This window comes from Trifolium pratense, linkage group LG7, assembly GCF_020283565.1.
Source record: "Trifolium pratense cultivar HEN17-A07 linkage group LG7, ARS_RC_1.1, whole genome shotgun sequence".
NCBI classification, from domain to species: Eukaryota; Viridiplantae; Streptophyta; class Magnoliopsida; order Fabales; family Fabaceae; genus Trifolium; species Trifolium pratense.
Window position 1 is genome coordinate 2,392,021 of NC_060065.1, and position 25,857 is coordinate 2,417,877.

Consider the following 25,857-nt stretch of genomic DNA (forward strand, 5'->3'; position numbering starts at 1 on the left):
CCAGAAACACAATGATGGGCTGCCACAGGTAAAATCCCTCGAGTAACCAGGTTTGCTTTGGTAGGTAACCTGTCCCGCAAAAGTCGCCAGGCACAGATGGAAACCTTCAAAGGAACCTGACGATGCCAAATAAGACCCGACGCATCATCCAAAGTAACTGCATCCTGTGACGTCAAAAGCTGATATGCACCACGAACCGTGTAATCGTCGTCCATGTCAGACTGCCACAACCATCTATCTGAGATATGATCCTGCAAAGAAAGGGTAAGTAGTAAAGACTGACACTCCCCCAACATCTCCTCCTCCCACGCCCTCAACTGACGCCTCCACACCCACGCCTCCCCTCCAGCCCCCCAACCTTGCATAAACATCTCAGTCACTGAAGCCGATTTGTTTTGTGCCAGGTCAAACAGCCGCCCAAACCGCTCCTGCAACGAGGTCGTGCTCGGACCCATCCCCCACACGTCTCGAAACATGCTCCCTGAACCACCCTCCCCCTATCTCACCTCCACCATCCCTAATACGCGCCAACTCCCTCCACCACGTAGACACACGTGCTCCACCCTCACACAACCTGCCCCTCTCAACCCCATAACGTCCTGCCAAAACTCGAAACCACATACCCTCCCTATCCACTAACATCCTCCAACACCACTTCTCTAACAAGGCCAAGTTAAACTCCCTCAACTGCCTAACCCCCAAACCCCCGTACTCCTTACGCAAACATACAGTTTTCCAGTTAATCCAAGATATTTTCCTAAAATCCTCACTACCACCCCAAAAAAATTTAATCAAAATAGATTCAATAGAAGAGATAGTACCTGAGGGAGCTTTAAAGAAGGAAAGAGCATAGACAGGCAGAGAGGTCAACACGGATTTAAGCAGAACTAGACGACCACCAAAAGAAAGAAAGCGACTCCTCCAACCCGATAAACGATTCTTTAAACGATTTAAAACCGGTTCCCAAAAACTTAAGCGCCTCGGATCACCCCCAATAGGAAGGCCCAAATAAAGGAAAGGGATCTTTCCCACTTTACAACACAGAGCCGACGCCGCCTCACCTAACCAAGAATCATGGATATTAACCCCAACCAGCATGCTCTTGTGAAAATTAACCCGCAGACCAGACGTAGACTCAAACAACACAAAGACAGCACGCAGCGCACGGACATTCGCCCAACTCTTAGTCCCTAAAAGTAATGTATCATCGGCAAACTGAAGGTGCGACACTGATACCGGGGCAAGCTCACCAACTTTGTAACCCGTGAACAGGTTGTGCTCCACCATCGCTTCCATCAACACATGTAAACCCTCCGCAGCCAACAAGAAGAGAAAGGGAGATAACGGATCCCCCTGTCTTAGGCCCCTCTCAAGAGGGAACTCATCAGTCGGACTACCGTTGACTAATACAGATGTTGTAGCCGTACACACACATTCTTTAATCCACTTCCTCCAAAGAGTTGGGAAACTCATTCGCCCCATAACAGCATCCAAATAACCCCAGTCAACAGAATCATAAGCCTTTTCAAAGTTAACTTTAAAGAGAAGCAACTCTTTCTTAGACTTGCGAGCCTCATCCACCACCTCGTTCGCAATAAGGATGTTGTCGAGAATCTGCCGACCCTTCACGAACGCCGTCTGGGATGCAGAGATTACGCTCCCCAAAACAAGACGCAAACGGTTCGCTAACACCTTAGCCAAAATTTTATAAAGGCTGCCCACAAGCGATATAGGTCGGAAGTCATTCAACCTTTGGGGACTTTCAACTTTTGGGATCAAAGCTATGAAAGTGGCATTCAAACCCTTAGTCAACCTACCATTATGGTGAAACTCCGAGATAAAGCGCATAATGTCAACATGCATCTCAGGCCAAAAGTCCTTAATGAAACCAAAATTGATACCGTCAGGACCCGGACTTTTAAAACTGTTGCAGTCCCAAACAGCTGCCCTTACCTCTTCTAAAGAGAAAGGCTTGATCAAACTGCTCGCCTCCGTTGCCTGTAATCGTTTAAAAGAAAGATTCTCAACCCCAGGCCGTTCCACACTAACAGCCTTGAAGTGAGACGCAAAGTGTGATACGACTGCATGCCTAATAGAAGCCACACCCTCCACCGCGGTACCATCAACCTGCAAAGACGAGATAGCGTTGACCCTCCGTCTACTCGCGAGGATCGAGTGAAAATATTTAGTATTAGCATCCCCTTCATTGAGCCACCGAGATCGAGACTGTTGCCAACAGATACTGGCATTCAACCGAGAAAGAGAATGAAAATCCGACGAAACCCCATGAAACTCCGCTAACTCAGACTCAGATAAAGCCTCTTCACCCCCCTTCTCATCGAGCATAGCCAACCGGTCCTTTAGAGACTCAATCCGACTAGGCAAATTCTGGGTGTGAGTCGTATGCCAATCTTTCAAAGCCGTCTTAATCCATTTAAATTTTTCTTTAAGCACAAAACCTCCCCATCCATCAATCTGAAAAGAATTCCACTTTTCGCGCACAAATATATTATACCCAGGGACATCTTTCCAACATTTCAGCATCATTAAGGGACGGGGTCCCCAGTCCTCCTCATCAGTAGCCAGAACCAAGGGACAATGATCAGATAGCCCTCTCATACGGGCTACCTGTGTACAATTAGGCCAAGTCAAACACCACTCGCTATAAAGCAAGAATCTATCCAAACGACTCATAGAACGTCCATCCCCTTTAAACCAAGTGTACTTTCGTCCACACAGCGGTAAATCAATCAAAGTGTTATCATCAATAAAGCGATTAAAAGGAATATGGTCCGAGGAGCGATACCCGTCTCTAACCGAAAGACGTTCGTCTACACTCCTAACAGCATTAAAGTCCCCGCAAACACACACCCTTGACCTCCCCAACGCCTGGATTTTCACTGAAAGTGAGTCCCACAAAGCCTGCTTCGCCCAAGAATCACAAGGCGCGTAAACATTAGCCAAATAAAACTCTTCCCCAGACCTAACGAAACGACCATGGCACCACAACACATATTCAGAACTCTCAGAAGACCACACCTCCACCTCAGCTGAATCCCATAAAGTTATTGAAATGACTCATAACAACGTTGATTCAAAAAATTATATGAACTTTACAAGATAACAATGTAATACAAAAAAAATTAGCACAACAGTTAATGAATATAAAAAGACATGCGTAATAATAAAAAAAAGTTTGAAAAAAAAAATTAGAACTAAAAAATGGATAATTTTGGCATTTTAAAATAATTTTGAGGACAATTATGTCAAAATAATTAAAATGGTAATGATATCTTTCTCCTTCCCTCCCCTCCCCTCCAAATCCCCCCAATTTGGGGGGAAGCAAAATTTGGGATTTGGAGGTATTTTGCTCACCTCCTCTCACCTCCCCTCCCCTCCTAAAAATTGAACCAAACACAATTAATTTAAAATATCCCCTCACCTCCCCTCCAAAACCCCCGAACCAAACAGACCCTAAAGCAGGCACATTAGCAACAACTCCTCTAAACATGATATTGTTTCGAGCGCGCCATAAACTCCATGTGGTAGCTAACCAAAGCTATTGAAATGACTCTGAACCTCTTCAAAATGAATAAAGTCTACTTTCATCCACTTAAATATATTCTTCTACACTTGTAATGAAAAATAGCAATTAAAAAACAAGTGATTAATTTCTTCCTCTTCTCTAAAATAAAAAGCACAACACCATTCACGTTGATTGACAATAATCTCTTTCCTTGCCAAAGCCATACATGTCGGTAAGCGTTCTAATAATAACCTCCACCCAAAAATATTCACTTTTGATGGAACATCATTCAACCATAATTGATTCAAAGCATGCACCACATTTTCATCAATTAACGAATTTTGATTTCCGTCCCTATACAAAAAATCACATTTTTTCATCCCGTAAAAATTTTCTTTTTTGTTTTTAGTCTCTAAACAAAATTTTGACATAATTTTTACATTTCTTGGGCATAATATGAACTTATATAAGTTTAATATATAGACTAAGGGCTCGTTTGGCCCAGTTTTTTTTAGAGCTTATGCAAACAGATTATACAATTTTTATATATTATTAGAAGTTTGTCAAGGTAGTTTATGATAAAATAGCTTATAAAATTACAATTTTCACTAGTGTGAACTTATAAAATAGCATAAAACCTAATTTATATCGTATAAGCTGTTTGCATAAGCTCTAAAAAAAACTGGGCCAAACAGACCCTTAAGTAAAAAAAAAGAAGTTTAATATTTAGACATAATATTGATATTAAAAGGAAATAAATTGGCCATTATAGACTAAAAACAAAACAATTTTTTTTGAAGGATGAAAACAAGTGATTTTGTTTTATAGGGACGAAAACTAAAATCCGCTAATTTTATAGCAATGAAAAATATATTAAACCCTTTAAATTATAAATCAAAACAATTTAAATTTATATTCATTCAATTTTGTATTAAAAATTTGGTGTGTTGTCGATTATTGATTGATCCTAATATGAATCTTACTATTTTTAGTAAATTTTAATAAAAATGTTACATTTATTCTTTGAATTTTAGTATTGTAAAATTTAATTTTTTTACTAAAAATGATAAAAGTTCACCGTTAAACTATTTTTGAAATGTCCATATTAGACAAATTTTAAAAATATAGCAATGTTAATTGATAGATCCAAATTTTTAATTTTAATTTTGACCATATGGAGGCATGAGGGCGACTATATGGTGTTCATTCGATGAATGTGAATAGACGGATGCTTAAATGTGTGTCTCCATGTTAATTTATTATAAGTTTAAATACACTTTTCTTCTTCTTATTTATTTTTTTAAATGAAGTTTTAATCCCCAATTTTAAAATTTGATTCTTTGAATTATCGATGTCATTTTTTCTGAATTTTCAACCTTCACCCCATTTTGGGGTAGCTTGCTCATGTTACGTGGCAGTGGTTACATGAATTTTTATTTTTGTGACATGGATATTCAGAATGTTGTCACGTCGTTAATGAAAAAGTCCTACGTGCAAGAAATTACTCTAACATGGGATGAGATGAAAGTGGAAATTTCAAAAGAAAAATAAACAAATTAAAACTTCTTATAGACTGTGAGTAAAAGGTGTCACGTCATGTTGATATTATTATCATTGTTCAAAAAGACATAATAATCTATTGTTAATTTTAAAAGTGTTAGAACTTTGGTTAATTAAATCATCTTTAACCAAAAAAAAAAAAACTATATATTTGTTTACTATTTTGGTCTAAATTATGATATACATCTAATTCTCCACCAGGGTAAGCATACCTTTTGTCTTAAGAAACCCCGTTTATTATTATTATGAATAAAGTTGATGAGAAAGCAAAAATAGAGAGAAGAAACTCGTTACTAAATCCAAACCAGAAGTGGAGAAAAAGAGTAACGAATTATTGAAGTCATGAAAAAGGAGAACCCAAAAAGCTAAAAGTAAAAGCTCATATTCAGTCACCAGGAATGTGAAATTATCCAAAATGACATGTCAAGTTAGCATGAATTCACAAAAAGAAACATAACGGAAAGAACAAAATGAGAAAGGTTGATGGATTGGCCATTGGAGAACCTTACATTTTTGAAGTTGCGTCTTACAACTAACCACTCACGGAATAACGGAAACGAAACTTGAATTGGGTGCATGAAACCCATGAAAATTGGGCTCGTGAAATTAGTTTAAAGAAGAGAGAAATGCATTGAATTCCCCATACACCACACTACTACGTGACATGTGTACTAATGTTTTCTCTTTAGGCTCCCGTGGTTCTTTCCTCCTAAATTTTACTTTTTTGTCCTTTAATAAAAACTTCGGTTGCTACGAACCGAATTTTTTTTGCCTTAAAAAAAAAATTCAGTTCTTGTTAACCGAATTTTGCCTGAATTTGAACTAGAAAAAACTTCGGTTTCTGCGAACGAAATTTTTAGCAAGGGCAAAATTGGAATATTTTGGGTATAAAAAATACATGGAAGGCCTATAGAGAAAACATCATATGGAATTCTTTTGGGCATGGCTATTCAAACATATTAAAAAGCACAATTGATTAGCTGTGGATTAATTTGCCCATTTTACATGTATATGCATTATTAAAATTTCCTTTCACGCCTTTTGTTTCTGTTTTTCTCGCGCGCTTATCTTTCTAATTTTATCTTCTTCCGAGATTAAGTAGCGAGTATATAGAAATATAAAATCTAAAAAAAAAAGGTTTGTTATTTAAATTGCAAACTCAATTCGCAAGTGAACCTTGCAAAAATCTAATTTTTTGTGTGCTCCTCACCATTCTCTCATCCCCATGAAAATATTTTGAATGAAATACTATTTGCAAATTAAAATGTGAACTCTTTCTTCACGCCCATGTAGAATTCCATAAATTGAAACATCTTTTATCATTTTTCAATCGCTCACTCATACCGTATTTCATTCAAAATATTTTCATCGGAGAGGTGAGGGAGGGGTGAGGGGACAAAAGAGTTAGTTTTCTATAAGGTTCGGTGAGTTCTCACTTTAAGTACACGAACTGTGTTATTCTGAAATATTTTTATAGGGGCGTGATATGTGCAAACGTTGGAGTTGAAATTAAAAAAATTGTCGTCCGCTACTTAAGGTACGAACTGAGTTCGCAATTTAAGTAGCGAACGATGTATTTTGTAAAATTCGAAGAGCATACGAGTACTTGTGGTAGGCACGGAAAGAAATTTCCACATATTATAGGGGTTTATATCTAAAACGATCCAAAAAATCCGAAAACAGAACAAAATCAAATAGTATTATATATTTTTTGGATTTTCTTTTGTGAAATTTTCATATTTTTATTAGAATATTATTTGAAATGATATTCTAATTGAGTCAGAGATCAAACTCATAACCACTTTCTTACGGGTCCAAATCCCTTACCGGAAAATTCATTATTGATATGAAAATGTATAATTTGTGATTATGTTGATTAAACAGTTTACAAATTAATTAAAACATTTTTAAAAAAATGAATACAAAAGGCCAAAGTGTAAAAATGTACAATATGATGATTGTCATATTAAACTAGAGGTATCAAAGTGAATAAACTCGGATAACTAAGGCTACCTGACCATAGGTTGATGAAAATGTTAGTCAACTAACCCTTGTTCACTATTTAAGTGAGTTCCTTTTACTGAGTTTGATCACTTAAATATGGGTCATGCTAACTAGTGCCCCTGGGGCACTAGTTAAGGATACAAAAAAAAACAATTTTTGCATTGGAAATGACACTTTTTATACTTTACAAATATTGACTACACAAGTTTCAATGTAATTTTACTATAATTAGTATCCTTAACTAGTGCCCCGGGGGCACTAGTTAGCATTTTCCCTTAAATATTATAAAAAAAGTTTAAAAAAAGTAAATAAAAGTTAAGTGAGCCAACCATTTTCAAACACAACTTACCCTACAAAGTTGAGTGAGCAGGGCCAAAATAACATGATAAAATACCAGTCAATGTTCTCAAACTCAACCCATCACTGAGTCAAGCTAGGCTGGGTTGACTCATGAGCCAAGACCGATATTGATACATCTTGATTATATCATGGGATATCCTTAGCTTGGAGTTGAGGTATCAGTATAGCATAACTCAAAATGAGTTTTGGTTCGGTATCAACGCTGTTGACGAGTTAGTCTAACAAGAACTAAAACTCATTTGAACCATGTCATAATTTAGAATTTTGGTCAGATTCTTCAGCATCTGCCATTAACAGTCTTATACACTTAATGCAAAATTTACAGCTAAAAGATAAGGGATCTCTTGATCATTTTTTGTAGTTGAGATTAAGCAGTTTTCCAACGGGGCACTTTTTCTTGCATAGTAAAATTATGTTAGGTACATGGCCATATGGAAGAGGCTGAAGGCACTTCTTATATGGTCATCAACTAATAACGATAAAGTTGGTAAACATAGTACCAACGTTTCCGACCCTCAAATTTTTAGGTCCAATGATATCCACTATACCACCCTAACTAGACTACAAATATCCTACAATGTAAACAAAGTCGGCCAATTCCTCTTTCAACCTTTGGAATCTCAAAGCAGAGTGGTCATAAGGATTCTATGCACAATGACTTCTTATGGCCACCGCAAAATTCAGAGAGCATCAAGACTGCAGGTCAGCCTTTGGTCCCTGCAACTGTTTATGCCAAATTTCATCTCTTGGTGGTTTAAGTCCACACAAGAAATTCATAGAATACTACTGCAGAGTAGTATAGTGGCGTATAGAAGCTGAATGCATTTAACTATATATAGTCATAGTCACTTTTGTACATAACAGAATCTGCATCGAACAGGGCATCACACCCTCTTTGTCAAGACCAGTTAGTTCAGTTATGCCTGACCAGCAAGGCAACAAGTACTTACAGCAACTTTAGGAGACTAGTATTGGAGTGAAATCTAAATAGATCTCTTAAAAATGACATAACAAAACTAGCCTACTAAAACTGGGTTAAGCAACCCGATTTCATCTTAGGGTTGGAGATGCTCTTAGTAAGATATGTTTTGGTCTTGCACCCTAAAAGTGGCCTAGTTTGAGTAAACAAAGTACAAATAACAGGTAAAACCTAAGCACTGAGAAATCTATATAGTCTGATTAATGCAGGAAAAATATCAGAAGAAGACATGTATACTAAAATATATCATACAAGAAATGAGAATAAAACATCTTTATTTTTAAACAGAAGATTCACCGCTAGCACCTAAAGTTTACTTATTCCAGTTCAGATAAATACATTTTAGCCTTCCAGATTAAAACAATGATTTATGTACTTACTTATTGCCACATCTAAACCGTAATTTTAATTAGAAGGTACATTTATACAGTTGCAAGTATTTAACTAAACTAGATACATAAACCATAGTTGATGCAGCAAACTAATAAATTACCTAACCCATAAACATTACACCGATTCGCAGCCACATAATAAGTTCCAGAAACAAAAATAACTTACCACAAAATAAGAGTACATACAAATTATATACAGAAAAGTAACCAACTAGTAAATAACACAATTGAATGAGTGAAAATATAATAACCATAGTCATTATAATACTTAAAATTAAAACAAAACTTCATAACATTCCAAAATAACTGAGAATCAATTTTACAATGATCCATGTTAAGAACATAAGACCCACTTACATAAAGAGAAAGATCTACCAATACAACAATAACCCACAAATCAAAATTCATAAAAACCCAAACTTTAAACCATTTCAAAGCTCATCCTCCATCCTCAAATACTCACCTATATCACCCTGATGCAACACCACAATCCCATTAGGATCCAACTTCCTACAATCCTGTGTAGACTTAGCAGCTATCCCAAAACCCAAAGGCACATCAGACATAGAAAAAACAACAACCCCATCACCAGCAGCAATGGTTTCAGTAATCCTACCCAATGCACTCTTCAACACATGATTACCATACAAAAACGACATCTCAGATTGTGGTTTAAGCCATACCTTATGTTTTGCATTTGCAGCTAGCAAATTCAATGCTTGAACTGTCAGATGGAAGTTTCCACCGTGAGTGTATTTTCCGATACAGGTTCCGAGTGAAACAAGGTTAGGTCTAGCAATATTGGTGGCTCGTTTAACGAGAGATTCACTACAGTAGTAGATTTTGTTCTTGTTCATACGGAAACAGTAGCGACCAGGAATTGAATCTGGTCCTTCGTGTGAGGGATTTTCAATTAGGTTTTTGAGGTTGTTTCCGACGAATTTGTATAGCTTTTCCATCACTGCACTCATTTCTGTCTCGTCCAAAGGTCTCATCTTTGCTTTTTTCTTCGTTTCTTCGTTGTTGGTTGCTACGGTCTCTTTTTAGGGTTTATGCAATTGGGGGTTTTCTGTTTTATTTATTTGGTTTTTTTTATTGCTGTGCAGAAACTTTGGACTGGGTTTAACGATTTGTTTGGGCTCAATTTTTTTAAGTCCAGTGAAATCATCTCCGAGTTGATGATTTCTCTTTCCACCCCCAAATGTTTTCTTTTCGGACAAAAATTTTTAGAAAACGTTTTCCTTTTTTTTTTTAAGTGTAAATTTTAAAATTTACACTGAAAAAAAATCTTCAGAAGATATTTTTTAAAATTTTCTACGTATTTTGCGCGAAAAGAGAAACTTAGGAGGTGAGGAAAGAAACCATCAACCTACATATTATATAATATAGTAAATTTCTCCTCCGTCCCTTCCAAAATTTCATAGACATCCACTAGAATTCTAAAACCCATTGATTATTTTAGATTATGAAAGTTGAATAAGGGGTTTTTGAATTCTAGGGAAGCAAAATTATAATTAACTATATATTGTATCTTACGATAGAAAGGTAAATTTGCATCAAATATTAGAAGGAAAAATTACATTAAATTAGAGAAAAATATTATATTAAAACTTAGCTTTGAATATCTATGTCTAGATAATTCAATTGAGATGTAGCATTGACATTTCCCCCCTAAGAATAAAAGATGAGGAAGTCGAGCTTAAACTCTCTTGTTTGCACTCGAAGGTCGTAGATTCACCACCCACCACAAGAAAGTCTCGGTTTGTGCCACAATTGATAAAGCAACTAAAAAGAAATTCATTTGACCAATCGTAATGTTTTCGATCATTATGGCTCATTAGCTCTCGTTGACCAACATAACATTTTCACACATCACCATTAAAAGATAATAATGAAACCGTTATTATTGATCAACGCCTCTGTAAAAACCAAATCAAAACAGGTCGTTGATCAAGAGTACAAACACCGGTTAATTTATGTATTCCTCCTATTTGAATTCGATAATTTGAACAAACCAAAACACCTTTCAAAATGAATATAAACTAATTGAAAGTATTTTAAAATTTATAACATTAAATAGAGTATAATTAGTTGCATTTTGTTTTTAAAGAAATCAAAGAAATATATTAAAACAAATTAAGCACAAGGTATGCCTAAAAATAAGAGTTCATACAAAAAGAAGTGACATGTTCATTGTTCGACCTAACTCATGCTCAACTCAAGTGACAACTCTAAAATTGTTGTGATGAATATCTTTATCCGAGTTTTAATTCAAGATATCACTGTATTGTGTATGAATTTAAATTGACATTTGAATTTAATAGTACAATTTATCTTAGAATATGAAAATGAGATTAGCCCAACTTTATAAAATTGACTTATAAAATGTAACTCATGTCAACGACAAGAAAGACACAACCTTTCTACACAAGTGCACAACTCATGCAAATGTTTGACATTTGAACTTGGTAGTATTCCCTCCGTTCTGTTTTATAAAAAGTAACTCATTTTTAAATTTATTGAATAATTGAATCAATTATATCAATTATTCAGTTAATTTAAAAATTCGACTGTTTCTTATAAAAAAACACCGAAAATAGTACTAAATATCTTAAAATTCGAAGTTGGTTTAACTCAACTCTACAAAAACAGATTAAAATCACAACTCTCTTAGATTACATCGCAGCACCGTCCGTTTGTTGTTAATGTTATTGTCCCTGAAAGCTCTGTGTATGATGTATACCCCATGTGCTCGCGGTGTGTCATTATCAAGTATCACATTCTAAAGTAGAACAAGCTGAATCTTACTATTGTAGTCTACTAGACTAGACAACAACAAAACAAGGACATCACCTCCTTAAAGATCTCCCACCGTCGGGGTTAGCGACAACATCGCATCGCATATATACAAAAACAAAATAAAACACTCTTATGACGTATTTAAGGTTTTTCTCACTTAATCCAATCCTTGCAGAACATATCACGTTTTTTTTTTTTTTAATATTTGAGGTTTGTTGGCACTAATTTGGGTGTTTTCATTTGGATTCAAACCAGACATAATGCATTTATATTATCCTTTTAAGCACTTAATATATATCCTACAATGTATCAACAATTGATTGGTCCACTTTTAGTCCAAAACAAACAAACAAAAAAAAACTTAGTAAGGAAATACGCAAGTAAATATTGAATGCTAAACAATAAAAGTGCAACCACTGATAAAATCACTTTGATGATAGAATTGACTCTCAAATTAAATTAAGCGGTCTGAGTCTGATACCGTTGATGATACTAATTACTCACGTAATAAAATTTATTGAATGAATATTGAAACGAAAAGATAATGAGAGCAATGTGTTCATTGTCAGGAATTAAAGTCAAACCCAAAACCAAATAGTTAAGAAGATGCTCAAATATCTATAAGTAATTGTCAATCATTACTTAATCAATCATAAAAAGTAGTTCAAAAGTACAATCATTTTTTTTTTACAATAAAGGTCAAGAGTACAATCATGTCATATATATCAAGTACATTCATAATTTGTTTTATAGACCTGAACTACCTTCATAATTTAACACCATATGAGAAAATCACTTTTAACCAACATATCATTGATAAGAAACTCAAATAATACCACTCAAATGAATTAGAGTCCATTTGATCTGTAAAATATAAATACTGAATAGAACAGTACAAGACAATATAAGACAGAACAGCACAGGACAAACGTTTAAGGTATTGAACAAACTTTGTGTTATACGATGTTTGGTGGACAAAAGATTATTTTGGTATTTTAGAAAACTTGTACTGAGGACAAAAAGTTGTCCCGTGGTTCCGTGGGAGACAAGAATTTCAATTTTTGTCATGTCCCTTGGCCTCAGTTTGTCCGGTACCAGAAACGGTTTTATAATCAAACATAGTACAACAAAAGTTGTCCTGTTCAGTCCTTATTTTTTAGCAGATCAAACGCACCCTTAGAGGTTTGATCTTTTAATCATGTTTACTAGTATAAAATAATCATAAAAAGAAATAACTTTTCACATCTAAACTATTATAGTACGGAAGCGTGAAGGAAAAACAAACGCTAATCCCATTATAGAACACAGGTTTGCAAGTGCAAAACCTGTCAGATAAAGTTCTGGAATCCACCAGATTTTCGGAATCCACCAGAAAGAGTAACTAATCTAGAATCCACTAGACTTCCGGAATCCACCAGAAGGAGTAATTTGGAATCCACCAAATTTGATAAAAATCTCCGTATTTTTATTCAATCAAAAAGTTGCCTTCAAGGCTATAATAATTTAGTTTAAATAGGAGTGAAAAATAAAATTAACAAATCTTCTAAAAGATTGTAAAAATAAAAACAACAAACCTAACTAAATAAAAATTACAAATCTACCTAAAATATAAAAATAACTAAACTAGGTGAAATATAAAAATAAGAAATCAACCTAAAATATAATAAAATTAAATCTAACTGAAATAATAATTTACTGAACAAATCCTAAAAAGAAAATTTTTATGATTTTTTTTTAAATATATATGTAATAGTAAAAAATAAAAACTCACATCAAAGTGAAAGAAGGAAGGGTGAAGTGTTCCAGAGTGAGTCACTCATAGAAATTTGTAGAGCCACTGAGAAACAGGACTTTGTCTTAACAACCTTCTCGTGAGTCACCACCATTTCTCAAACATTCTTCTTCTTCTTCTTCAAAATGGATTCTGCAATAGCTTCAACTTATGCATCATCCCTCACTACAAATCTAACCAAAATTAGCACTGAACGAGTCACAAGAATCAGAAAAACTGTGTTCTTGGGTGAAACTACTAAGGGAAGTTTAAGCTCAAAATTTCTCACCATTCAATCTCCCAAAACTCACATCAATCTTACAAAAAATGGAGTTGCACGTGCTGTTCTTACACCAGAGATCAACGATTATGAAAAGTCCAAGGTAAACTACTCAATTCAAATAAAAAAGACTAACTTTTTATTGATTTTGAACTTCTTTATCTTTCTTGATTTTAGACTTTTCAAGATGGACCCTATTTTGAGACTCCCAAAGCAGACCCAAAAAGTGTTGCTTCAATCATTTTGGGTGGTGGTGCTGGAACTCGCCTTTTTCCTCTTACTAGCAAAAGAGCCAAACCTGCGGTAAAAAAAATCATTCTTTTTTCTTCTTTCTATAAACTGTTTCAATGTTGATTATAATTAGTACTAGTGATTGCAATTTTCAATTGCATTATGCTTATCAATTATGAAATTTTTTTGTTACTATTTTGGTGATTTTTTTTGTTTTGCAGGTTCCAATTGGAGGGTGTTACAGACTCATTGATGTCCCTATGAGCAATTGCATCAACAGTGGTATTAGAAAAATATTCATCTTAACACAGTATAATTCTTTCTCTCTTAACCGACACTTGTCTCGCGCCTACAATTTTGGAAATGTTTCCACTTTTGGGGAGGGTTTTGTGGAGGTGAGTTACTTGTTAATTGTTTAAAAGTATCAGTATTTTTACTAACAAGAATGAAAGATGATGGTGATTGTAATTGCATACACATAGGTATTGGCTGCAACTCAAACATCTGGAGAAGCCGGGAAGAAATGGTTCCAAGGGACAGCTGATGCTGTGAGGCAATTTATATGGGTTTTCGAGGTAAAATATTGTGATGTTGCATATTTGCTGATAGGATAATGATAATTGTTACTACAAAACAATGTGGCATGAAACACAAGACTAAATGTGATTTGCATTATTTTTTTTTATCATGTGTGATTTCTGCCAAACCTGATTATAACCATCTGCTTATTGGTTAAAACAATTACACATTTGTCATTTTTGCAATTTGCGAAGAAAAACTTTCGAAATATTTAGCATTTCTTTTGCTGAAAATACTTATGCTGGTTTTCTCATGAGTATTGCTAATGCGTCTCGATTGTCACACAGGATGCTAAGAACAAGAATGTTGAGCATATATTGATACTTTCTGGTGATCATCTTTACCGAATGAACTATATGGATTTTGTACAGGTGAAATTTTATATAATTTCTAATATAAGATTATAACTAATGGATTTTGTACCCTGTTATTTGTTTTCTAATACTAACAGTAATTTTGAATTGGGGATATCGTTGTAGAAACATATCGACACAAATGCTGATATCACAGTTTCGTGTCTTCCCATGGACGACAGGTATATCTACATGAAATATCTGCCTGATATGGTTTCATTCAATCTTTACATTGAAGGCATACCACTTTATTTGCCAGAGGCGGAACTTTTACAAACAATAATATCATTTTACGTGTCTTGTAGCCGAGCATCAGATTATGGGTTGATGAAAATTGACGGAACGGGACGGATTATACAGTTTGCCGAAAAGCCCAAGGGATCAGATTTAAAAGCAATGGTGCATTAACAGTTTCTCAAGCCTGAGCCTTCTTACATTCATTTTTACCTGAATAATTGCTAGTAAGCTTAATCCAGCTGTTGCCTAGCTAATGCATCACTAATAATTGCAGCGTGTTGATACCACGGTTCTTGGGTTATCTCCACAAGAAGCAAAGGAACATCCTTATATTGCGTCCATGGGTGTCTACGTGTTTAGAACTGAGACCTTACTGGAACTGCTAAGATTGAACGGTTCTACATGCAACGACTTTGGATCTGAAATTATCCCATCTGCTGTGAGCGGGCACAATGTCCAGGTGAAAAGGAATATCCTTTCTGCTATTATGTTTAAAGTTCAAATAGTGAAAATAATCTCTTTAGGTTTACCAGTAACTAACTTCATGTTTCTGTTTCTATTTGCATTCTCAGGCATTTTTGTTCAATGACTACTGGGAGGATATTGGAACCATAAAGTCCTTCTTTGATGCAAATTTGGCCCTAACAGATAATGTATGTTTGACTATTCTGTAATTTATTTTTATTTAGGTTCATATTTCTCAAGGTCATGCTCATATTTCTCAAGGTCATGCTCATGCTCACTGACTATAATGGTATTCAATCAATTGGATTCAAACGATTTTGCATGGTTGGAAGTTCAACTACAAGCGATTGGCTGGAACTTTTAAACTCTAGAAACGAAAGTTGGTCATATTTCCATTTTAAAAAAATAGAAATCTTCACAAATGAGGAAAAGTATGCAAGTTTCTGCAGAGTTAGGGAAACTTTCAAAATTTACAAGCCTTAATTTTGCAGTACGCCAGTACCCATGTTTATGCTGATAGCTACACGCTTGATAATGCAATCGAGAAAAAGTGTATACATGATTTTGCTTTGGAGCAAGTTTTTGCTCATAAGGATAAGTAAGTGTAGCAAATTTACTAATCATTTGTGCATTACTTGCAGCCTCCAAAATTTCAATTTTATGATCCAAAGACACCTTTCTTCACTTCCCCGAGATTCTTACCACCCACCAAAGTAGAAAAATGCAAGGTATTGCATCCAGCTTTTACAGGGGAATTTGTGCTAAATATAAGTGCTTGATTGATTTCTGTTGTTGATATTACTTTAAGAATGATTAATTGGTTTCAATAGATTGTGGATGCAATTATTTCTCACGGTTGCTTCTTGAGGGAGTGTAGTGTTCAACATTCTATTGTTGGAATACGATCACGTTTAGAGTCTGGTGTGGAGCTTCAGGTATACATTTTTACTTTTCTGCATTTGTAACCTTTTTTTGTTTGTTTTATACTACTACTTTCATTGGGGATGCACATTAGATGATGAGACGAACCTTTGTTTGTACTCTACCCTTCTAGCTCATTGATTTGAATCTTTTTCATCTTATATTTGGTATATGCCTTCTAATGGATTTTGCTATCTAGGATACCATGATGATGGGTGCTGATTACTATCAAACTGAGACTGAAATTGCATCGCTGCTAGCAGAAGGAAATGTCCCAGTTGGTGTTGGAGAAAATACCAAAATAAGGTAAAAGCTATTTCGATTCATACAAAATTCCCGCTTATCTGGATTCTAGGCTAGAAGAAAAAATAACAATCCAAGCTGAGCTGAGCCATGCTTTCCAATGTACATGTCATAATATCAACATTAAGTAACAGATCCTTTTCTTATTTCTGATAATTTCATTCTGGACATTTTTAAGGAATTGTATAATCGACAAGAATGCAAAAATTGGAAGAAATGTGATCATTACAAATGCTGATGTAAGTGCTGTTTCAAAATCTTGCTTTCATTAACTGCATTTCAAGATTTTAACTAATGGTGTATTACATTTTTCTGGTCTTCTCTGCTTATTTAAACATGTTTACTTCTCAGGGTGTTGATGAAGCAGACAAAACTAAGGAAGGATTTTACATTAGGTCGGGCATAACCGTTATACTGAAGAATGCAACAATTAAAGATGGAACAGTTATATGAAGCGCACCAAATTTTCCGGTGGACCTCTCTAGAGTCTAGAGTTTAGTCATAAATCGTGAGTTCAATAGTCATAAACTCGCTTACACTTACGTAGGTGAAATGCTTGCTTGTAACAAGTCATTTTCCAATTTTCCAAATAAAAATGTATCATCAATGAATTTCTGAATATAAATATCATTGATAGCTATGTCTTATGTTTATCAGCCATTACTTATATGCTGATAATAATTCTTAATTTAGATATCCTACACTTGTTACACGTTGCAGCAGTTGTAGAAACCGTTAAATATAAAGATTATAAAAGACTAAATAGTATTTATAACCTAATTTCTCTTTGATTTGTTCCATTTGTCAATGTTTTTGAGTCTGGCGTACATCTTGCGAATTCGCCTTAGTTTTTGAGACTCTTGAGAAATCAAGGTAGCTGTTGAGGAGCTCTGAGCTAATATAACCTCATAATCGTCTCGGAAAGAATCCATTCCTTCTGCAAGAAGTTGCCAAAATAAACCACCAACAGCAGCTCCACCGCCACTTGCTGATGAATATATAGCTGAATAAACAGTATTGAAAAACTGATCCCTCAGTGTTGAGTTATTATTGCCTAAGTTTTTAGTGGAAATGCCAAACTCTGCCAATAGAAGTGGCTTGTGAAGGATGTTCTGTGCATCTTGGATGTGATCATTGAGCCAACCACGTAAGAAAGAGATTTGGTCTTCATAGCCTTTATTCGAAAGCCTGCTCATGGGAAGTAGAACAAAACAAAACTATAAATCACAATCCAATACCAATATCGTCATTATATTTTGTTGAGATCTATCAAGTGTGAGAAAAAAGTCTTTCACTGGATTAGATCGGCACACTAGGCATTGAGCAATTTTACAAGTGACTCTAACACCACATCTTCACTCATTTAGCTGATTTAAATAATTAATAAAATCCAATGATTAGAAAAAAGATTGAAATAAAAATGCAAACCATTGATCAGGGTAAGAGTGTAGTGTTGCAAAATCGATGGTGGGGATTTGGTTGTTTGCAATGAAATCGGTTCCTACTTGGAAGTTGGGATTAGAGTCTCTATTTGACTGTCCGTAGAAACCTTCCAAACCAGCTTCAAGCAAATGGTTTCCATCTATGGATTTCAAGTAAGATGCCATCTCACTAATCCAAACCTGTTCAAAACATGGATGGAGTACAATCATCACTACCATAAAACATAGACTAGCTAAATAATTAACTTTACCTTCTAATTAATTAATACTACTCAAAAGGTCAAAATTAAGATTTACTACTATGTGTCTCATGCATACCTTTCAAAAAATGTCTAAAAGTCATTAAATTTAGTTTAATAGCGAGAAATTTAGATAATATGCATAATGTTAAAGTTTACCTGAACCGTATTTCCCGAGTGATCTGAAGGGCATCGAATCTCATTCATAAGCTCCCAAGCCATTATTGTAGGGTCATCTTTGTAAGCAACTCCACTCAAGCTGTTACGTCTTGTAAGCACAGTCTATACATAGTAATAGTAATAATAATGCACATAAAAACTCCAATATTATTATTAATTAGTAGAATATGTGTTTTACTTGTAACCAAAAAAAAAAAAAAAAGAATATGTGTTTTACTCTATTTTCTAAACTATTCAAGGAAAAAAAATGTGATTTTCTTTTTCTCGTATGACAAACTACATGTGTCGACCATTACAACTATTAGGTGAGAACAGATTTTGGTTGGTTGAGATATTTCATGGAAACATTAACTTCTTGCTCTTAAAGAGGAACATTTTTAATGTCAGGGTAATTTTAACCACAATATAAGTGATGAAGTGAGGTCCATGAAATATGTGACCAACCATGGAGAGATAAAAATAACATAACATTTGGGACAAAAATTTGTCGTTTAATGTCATGAATTTTTCTTCCATATATGCTTTTTTGTGACTCATTACCCACTCTTCTAAATTATTTAAAACAATTTCAATGAAATGTAAGAAACCTCATATTTTATAGTAAATAATTATAACACTTCACTATTTTTTTTCTCTCACCCATCCTATCCTATTGAGTACATGTTTTTTTATAGGTAAATGTTAGTTGTTAGTATATATTGTTAGAGGAGAAGGAGAAATGTCGATAGTCAGAAATCGAATTTTAGACCTCCTTCTTAACTCTTTTAACGTCCTAATTCTTTACTATTGAACTATATCTTCAGAGACTGTTGAGTACATGCGTTTTTTCTTCATCTCTCAACAAGAAAATAAGCATAGTGTATTAAAAATTTACCTTGATGTGGTTTTTATAGTAACCCTTTACCAAAGAATTAGTGAAGAAATCATCTTCAGAATTTATGGACTGGCCTTGACTCCTTGCCCATTCCACATATTGTTTCTTTCCTCCAAAATTCTCATAGTTGTTCACCAAACTCAAAATCACCTTCATCCCATATTTTCTAGCTTCAGCTAGTACAAAGTCCAACCCCTTTTATTTTCAATATCCAACAAGACAGAGTAAACAAGCAGAGGAATGAATAATTTTACTACAATAATACAAGTATAACAAATAAATGAGTTAAATATGTTTTTATAGTGTTACAATTATATCAAAGTTTTAGTTATTATATTCATTTTGTAATCCCTTCAAAATATATATATATATATATATATAAAGAAAAAGTTTTTAGTCCCTCTTTAACAACTAAAATCACATAATTTTGTAAATTTTTTTTGACAAATATAATTTTGACCGAAAAATGAGTACAAAAACTAAAACAAAATTTAAAATTTCAGTTGAACTAAATCATATCTAATCATAAATAAGTTTAAAATTGAAAAAATGGAAATGAAGATTGAAGAGAAATTAATTAATTAATAAACCTGAAACATTTCCTCATTGTATGATCCAGGAGAGTATTGCAGTGGTTTATATCCACCATCACTGAAAGCCCAAGTTCTAGCTATGTTCTGTCCATGATTTGTAGCCTCTTGAAACGTTGATGAGACTTTGTTTCTCTGAGAAGGATCAGAAGCAAAATACATTAACCAATATGCATTAAAACCATTAGCATAATAGGGGCTACCATTCAGCATAAGCTGCACTCCTTTTGTTTTGATAAACTCATCATCTGCTGCTTCTACGTTGAGTAGTAAGATCACATTGAGAACTAAGAAAACTAGAGAGAATTTGTGTTTCATTATTATTCTGTTTTGTCTCTTTGCTCTTTTGTTTTTCCCTGCCTTGTGTTGAAGCAAATTTATTTATTTATACTACTAATATATGGTACATTTTGATAAATCAAGGTAAAGTGTATAGTACTTATTAATTGGATTTTATTGATTAGAAAACTTCATATGAAAAGTTAATGCCTTGCCGGCGTGGTGGTTGAACAAGTAAAAGAAGGGTTGGGCCTAAGCTGGTGGTGTATATAGCAACTAGCAAGTAGCTAGCAAGCATTGAAGTTGGAAGCATTGATGTGGTCTATGGCCTATGAGTACACACATGTGGGTAACCATATGAATCACTTTAACTTATTTGGGTCGTATGATATGCACCATTGAAAAAGGTGTGGTGGTTAAATTTAAAATTATCACCCATGTTTGTCCTTATACTTATACTGCCACATACTAAAGTTGGGATTTTTGTGTCCAATGTTTAGAAATAAGTTAGGTTGAGTTAGACTTTTGTTTTTAAAAGAAATGAAAGTAGGGAGGATCATTTCAATTTTCGCAATTGCGATCAGGAAATGATTTTTTGAAGAAGCTAAATTAGCTCATCCAAATTGGCGCAAGAGAGAATCGAACCTCAGACCTCAAGAGGAGCACACTCTCAGGTCCCAAGCCAATACCAATGCACCAACTCAAGTGGGTTCGATCAGGAAATGATTGAAATCATTTGATATTAGAATTGACCTCAAATTATATTAGAAGGTCCAATAGATCGGATACTGGTGGTGAAAACCAAAAAAGAAACAAAAACAACTTATTTTATTAATAACAGTCTCAATATAAGAAGATATATAATTATGAATTTGGAAACTAGAGCATATAATAACGACGTCTTTCCTAACAACAAAGTTATGTTATTTGTTTGTAACATACTAAGTGATGTTATTTGGAAACATATCTTAAGATTTTGTAACATACTAAGTGAAGTTGTAACATACTAAGTGAAGTTCCGCAAGCATCAAGGAAGCTCCAAACTCCAAACATGGAATTGATGCTAAGCTTACTAAAAAAGATGTCAACCACTTGTTTACCATCAAATTCGATGGAGACCAAAGTTAAGTTCATATTACCAAACCACTTTATCGTTTCTTTTAATCTCAAACTTCTGCCTCTCGAAGTTGCTGAATATTATTTTCGCCGCCAGATATTCACCCTGGTACCCTCTAAGACACGTACCTATATCATAGCAACAATGTACTTGAAAAATAGCCGTATCCATGTTGCATTTAACCACCCATGCAATTGGTTTCCTCCATTTGTCGAATTAGACTTGATTAAATGTGTTTAATAATTGCTTATATTCAATAGCATCGAGACTACTCTAACAATTTAAAATAAAAGGCAAGTAGGAATTAAACCCACTAATGGACCAACGGATGATCAATAATATTTTGTCTGGTTGTACCGAGATTCTTATTTCTTTCCACGTTTGACCTGCATGCACCTGCTAACCGATAACTGAGTTTAGTCGGCTCAACAATAATATGAATCCCCTTTAAATAAATGAGATAAATCGAATTCAACCCAACACCAAAAAATACCTTTTCGAATGATTTCCAACGTAGTATTGACTTTTTTTGTTATAAGAAGTTTTTACTACTGTCATAGATTGAATTCCTGATGATAAATTTCAAATTTAAAATAATTTTGAGTTTCTATCGAAAAATAAAATAAAATTACGAGTATATAAATTTTATTTATTTATTTATTTATTAAAAAAAATAAAGTGGCCAATGGCCATAGTATATAGATATAAAAATGGAATTGGACCAAACATTATTCTCCTTCGGAGTATAACTAAACTGAGAAAAAGCTAAGAAAAAGTGTCATTCATTCATTACACACAACAATGGTTGCGATCAGTGCTCACTCTTCTTCTTACTGCGCCGTTGCTTCACACAACAAACCCTATATCTCTCACAATCTCCGCAATTCTATTTCAATTTCTTCTTCGCCATTTTCACTCCCAAGAAAAATATCATGCCGCGCCTCTCCATCTCTCGCCGCCGAATCTCCTCTCACCGGTAATCCCAATTTCACTTTTCATTTTCATCAATTTTTTAGGGTTTAATTTAAATAACTGTTTTAGGTTTTAACAACTGTCTATTGAGTAGTTTTGACTTCTTTTTTTTTGCTTACTGAAACAGCGAAAGTTGGAAATGGGTTGAAAGATTTTATTCACATAGATGATTTTGATAAAGACACTATTTTGAAGATATTAGATCGAGCTATTGAGGTTAAGACATTGTTGAAATCAGGGGATAGGTCTTTTCGACCTTTCGAAGGGAAGACAATGTCTATGATTTTTGCAAAGCCATCTATGAGAACCAGGGTTTCATTTGAGACTGGCTTTTCATTGTTAGGTGGTCATGCTATTTACTTAGGACCTGATGATATTCAAATGGGTAAACGAGAGGAGACTCGTGATGTTGCTCGAGTTTTGTCTCGCTATAATGACATTATTATGGCTCGTGTTTTTTCTCATCAGGTATGCTGCTCACTGGTGGTTACTTAGAGTCTCGATGTTGCTTAGTTTAGTTATATTTGATATCAGTTTTGGAATGCAGTTACCATCCTTGTGCTTATATTTTATTTAACTAAATTAATATATTCAATTTTCAATTGAACTTGTATTGGGTGATGCCAAGTAGTAATTGGCTTCACCTCGAGATAGTGTGCATGTTCAATATGTCCTACCCTTATTGAAAAAAAATTCTTTGATGAGGGTTAGCAAGTTTAATTCGCTAATTAAGTATTTACTCCTAAAGAGGCGGGAAAGAAAAACTATGTAGAAACTATACCTTGTACTTAGATGCTATTAGATGACTGATTTACAAAGGAGTCTAACACCGACTTTGTTGAAAGATCAAATAAGTGAATATGCAACTATGCCACATACACTAAAACTGAAGAACGATATGTGGCTTTATTATTTTTGTCTTTGTACTAGTATAGGTTGTGTGTGTAGTGTTGGATTAAATGTAATGCTAACATGGGACCTTGGGAGGACTTCACAGCATCTATCTGGAGTTTTTATTATTATTAGAAGTCTCTTACAATTCGAGTGAGCTTTAGTATCAAAACGAAAGCTACTTTGTAATTGCAAGACTTGCTATGCTATCTCATTAGGACTTGAGGGTAATTTATATACGCTTCATAGATGTGACGTGATCAATCGTTCTATTAATTTCAGGACATACTTGATCTTGCAAAGTACGCAACTGTCCCAGTCATCAATGGTTTGACAGACTACAATCATCCCGTCCAGATAATGGCCGATGCGCTTACTATGATTGAGCACATAGGTCGGTTTGAAGGAACCAAGGTCAGTGTGTGTTGTTTGTCTTGAAAAGTTATCCTTTCAAATTCTTGGTTGCATTGATAAGAGAAAGGTTGCCTGATCATTTTCTGTGATATGCATGTCAGGTTGTCTATGTTGGAGATGGAAACAATATTGTCCACTCATGGTTGTTGTTGGCAGCTGTAGTTCCTTTTCACTTTGTCTGTGCATGTCCAAAAGGTTTTGAACCTGATGCAAAAACAGTTGAGAAGGCAAGGAAGGCTGGAATAAGCAAGATTGAGATAACTGATGATCCCAAAGAAGCTGTTAGAGGAGCTGATGTTGTGTATTCAGATGTCTGGGCCAGCATGGGGCAAAAGGAAGAAGCTGCATACCGTCGCCAAGTGTTTAAAGGATTTCAGGTACTTAATACAATATTGGATTCTCAAAAGATTGTGTTTTTGGGTAAAAGCAAGATATATTTTAATAAGTTTGTAGGATGTGACATTGTTTTACTGTGGCCACCTGGGGTTTAGCTTAGGCAATACAGGTTGGGCGGGGTTGGATTGGTGCATTAATTATAGGTACAGTTAAAATGAAGTTTTATTGCAACATAGTGATAAAATGATAATGTTACTTTTGATAGTTTCGATTGTAGTTGAAATGATTTATCTTTTTTTTTTTTTTCTCTTTCTTTGGCACAATGAAATGACTTATCTTTTGTATGGACCTGCGAACAAAGTAGGTAGTAGCCTGGTGTAGCATTAGACTCAAATACTCAATTGCCTCATGCGGAGGTAATCAAGACTTTATTGATCCTCTGCCAGTCTCCTCCTCTAATAACCAAGTGCTTGAATGGTCGAACCTCCAATTGTAACAAAGAAATAGCAAATGGCTTGTTCCAATTGATGAATAATAAGATAATACTTGGTCCTTGCATTATGTAGTAAAATTTATAAGTTCGTAGACTATAGGAATATAGTATTTAGGAATTATAGCTATTGACTTGTTCATACATAGATTTCAGAATGAACAGCCACTTTTATTTCCCATGTAAGTTCCCATTATAGTTAGGAACTTAGGATCCGATCAAGTAGATTGTTCAATACGGTGACAAATTAGATGTCATGCCCCTCCCCCCCCCCCCCCCCCCCCCCCCCCCCCCCTTCTTCAACTGACTGTAATTTTCTGACTTTATTTTGAATTGTTTAATTAATGTACACATGAAATCATATGCCTAATGCAGGTGGATCAAAATCTTATGGATGCGGCTGGTTCAAAGGCATTTTTCATGCACTGCTTACCAGCGGAGAGAGGGGTGGAGGTGACTGACGAAGTTGTAGAAGCTCCATATTCAATAGTCTTCCCTCAAGCTGAGAACCGAATGCATGCACAGAATGCTATAATGCTCCATGTACTTGGCAAATAGCCGGTTGGATGATTATAACATTGGTTGGAGCAATGTTAGTGTACACTTGCAATAAATTGTTTCAGACTTTAGGCTAGTGTTCACTTGGTTTTAGGCTTTCGGGAGTATATTAAATTGGAACTTGAGTTGATTTTTTGTATTATCACTGGCCACTGAAGAGCAGCTGAATCTTTTGAAAATGCTAGTATAAAATTTAGTATGTCATTTTTTTGGGTACTAGATCACAGTATGTCAGTTTGATTTGAGGCATACGAGGAGTCTCAAGTAGAAATTTAAAGATTTTACGCTAGCTATAAATCCGGAGGCATGGATATTCGAGACACTTCAAGATGTCTTGAATTAGCTTATTTTTTAGCTTATGAAAAATAACTTATGCAAATAAATAAGTTTTCCCTAGTAAAAATTGTATCTTTATATAAGCTGTATTTCATAAAATAACTTAACAAAATTATAAATAATACATAAAATAAAAGCTTATTTATCTCTATAAGTTGTTTTGTATAAGCTAAAAAATAAGTCAGTTCAAACTGACCCATAGTCAACTATGTAGGCTTATGCAATTGCCCGTTTTATGTTATTAACATGAATACTATGAATTTGTTCACAAATTCATCCTTTTTATTTTTACCAATTTTGAATTTATATTGCATCGATGTACTCTATCGATTTGAAGGAATGAAAAGAAAAAAGTAAAATAAAAAATGATCCACATTTC

The 25,857-nt window shown here is 34.6% G+C and overlaps 4 protein-coding genes across 4 annotated transcripts; 2 read left to right on the forward strand and 2 right to left on the reverse strand.

Annotated features, from left to right (window-relative positions):
• Window positions 1–9,053: 9,053 nt before the first annotated feature.
• LOC123897807 (60S ribosome subunit biogenesis protein NIP7 homolog) lies at window positions 9,054–9,886 on the reverse strand. Its single transcript, XM_045948595.1, has one exon. The coding sequence runs from the start codon at window positions 9,814–9,816 to the stop codon at window positions 9,253–9,255; it is 564 nt and encodes a 187-aa protein (XP_045804551.1). The 5' UTR covers window positions 9,817–9,886; the 3' UTR covers window positions 9,054–9,252.
• Window positions 9,887–13,389: 3,503 nt separating this feature from the next.
• On the forward strand, window positions 13,390–17,540 carry LOC123895704 (glucose-1-phosphate adenylyltransferase large subunit 1). Its single transcript, XM_045946186.1, has 14 exons — window positions 13,390–13,774; window positions 13,849–13,974; window positions 14,124–14,297; window positions 14,385–14,477; window positions 14,769–14,852; window positions 14,961–15,016; window positions 15,140–15,233; window positions 15,346–15,531; window positions 15,644–15,724; window positions 16,178–16,264; window positions 16,367–16,471; window positions 16,657–16,763; window positions 16,939–16,999; window positions 17,112–17,540. Exons 1-14 carry the CDS (start codon window positions 13,538–13,540, stop codon window positions 17,211–17,213), a joined length of 1,593 nt encoding a protein of 530 aa, XP_045802142.1. The 5' UTR covers window positions 13,390–13,537; the 3' UTR covers window positions 17,214–17,540.
• On the reverse strand, window positions 17,525–20,705 carry LOC123895705 (mannan endo-1,4-beta-mannosidase 7-like). The gene is made up of 5 exons (XM_045946187.1): window positions 20,086–20,705; window positions 19,496–19,690; window positions 18,601–18,723; window positions 18,189–18,382; window positions 17,525–17,948 (listed from the first exon to the last, which is right to left on the reverse strand). The coding sequence occupies exons 1-5, from the start codon at window positions 20,401–20,403 to the stop codon at window positions 17,537–17,539; spliced, it is 1,242 nt and encodes a 413-aa protein (XP_045802143.1). The 5' UTR covers window positions 20,404–20,705; the 3' UTR covers window positions 17,525–17,536.
• A 1,499-nt stretch (window positions 20,706–22,204) lies between these two features.
• On the forward strand, window positions 22,205–25,361 carry LOC123895706 (ornithine carbamoyltransferase, chloroplastic). The gene is made up of 5 exons (XM_045946188.1): window positions 22,205–22,457; window positions 22,581–22,921; window positions 23,627–23,758; window positions 23,860–24,135; window positions 24,960–25,361. Exons 1-5 carry the CDS (start codon window positions 22,283–22,285, stop codon window positions 25,140–25,142), a joined length of 1,107 nt encoding a protein of 368 aa, XP_045802144.1. The 5' UTR covers window positions 22,205–22,282; the 3' UTR covers window positions 25,143–25,361.
• Window positions 25,362–25,857: the final 496 nt, after the last annotated feature.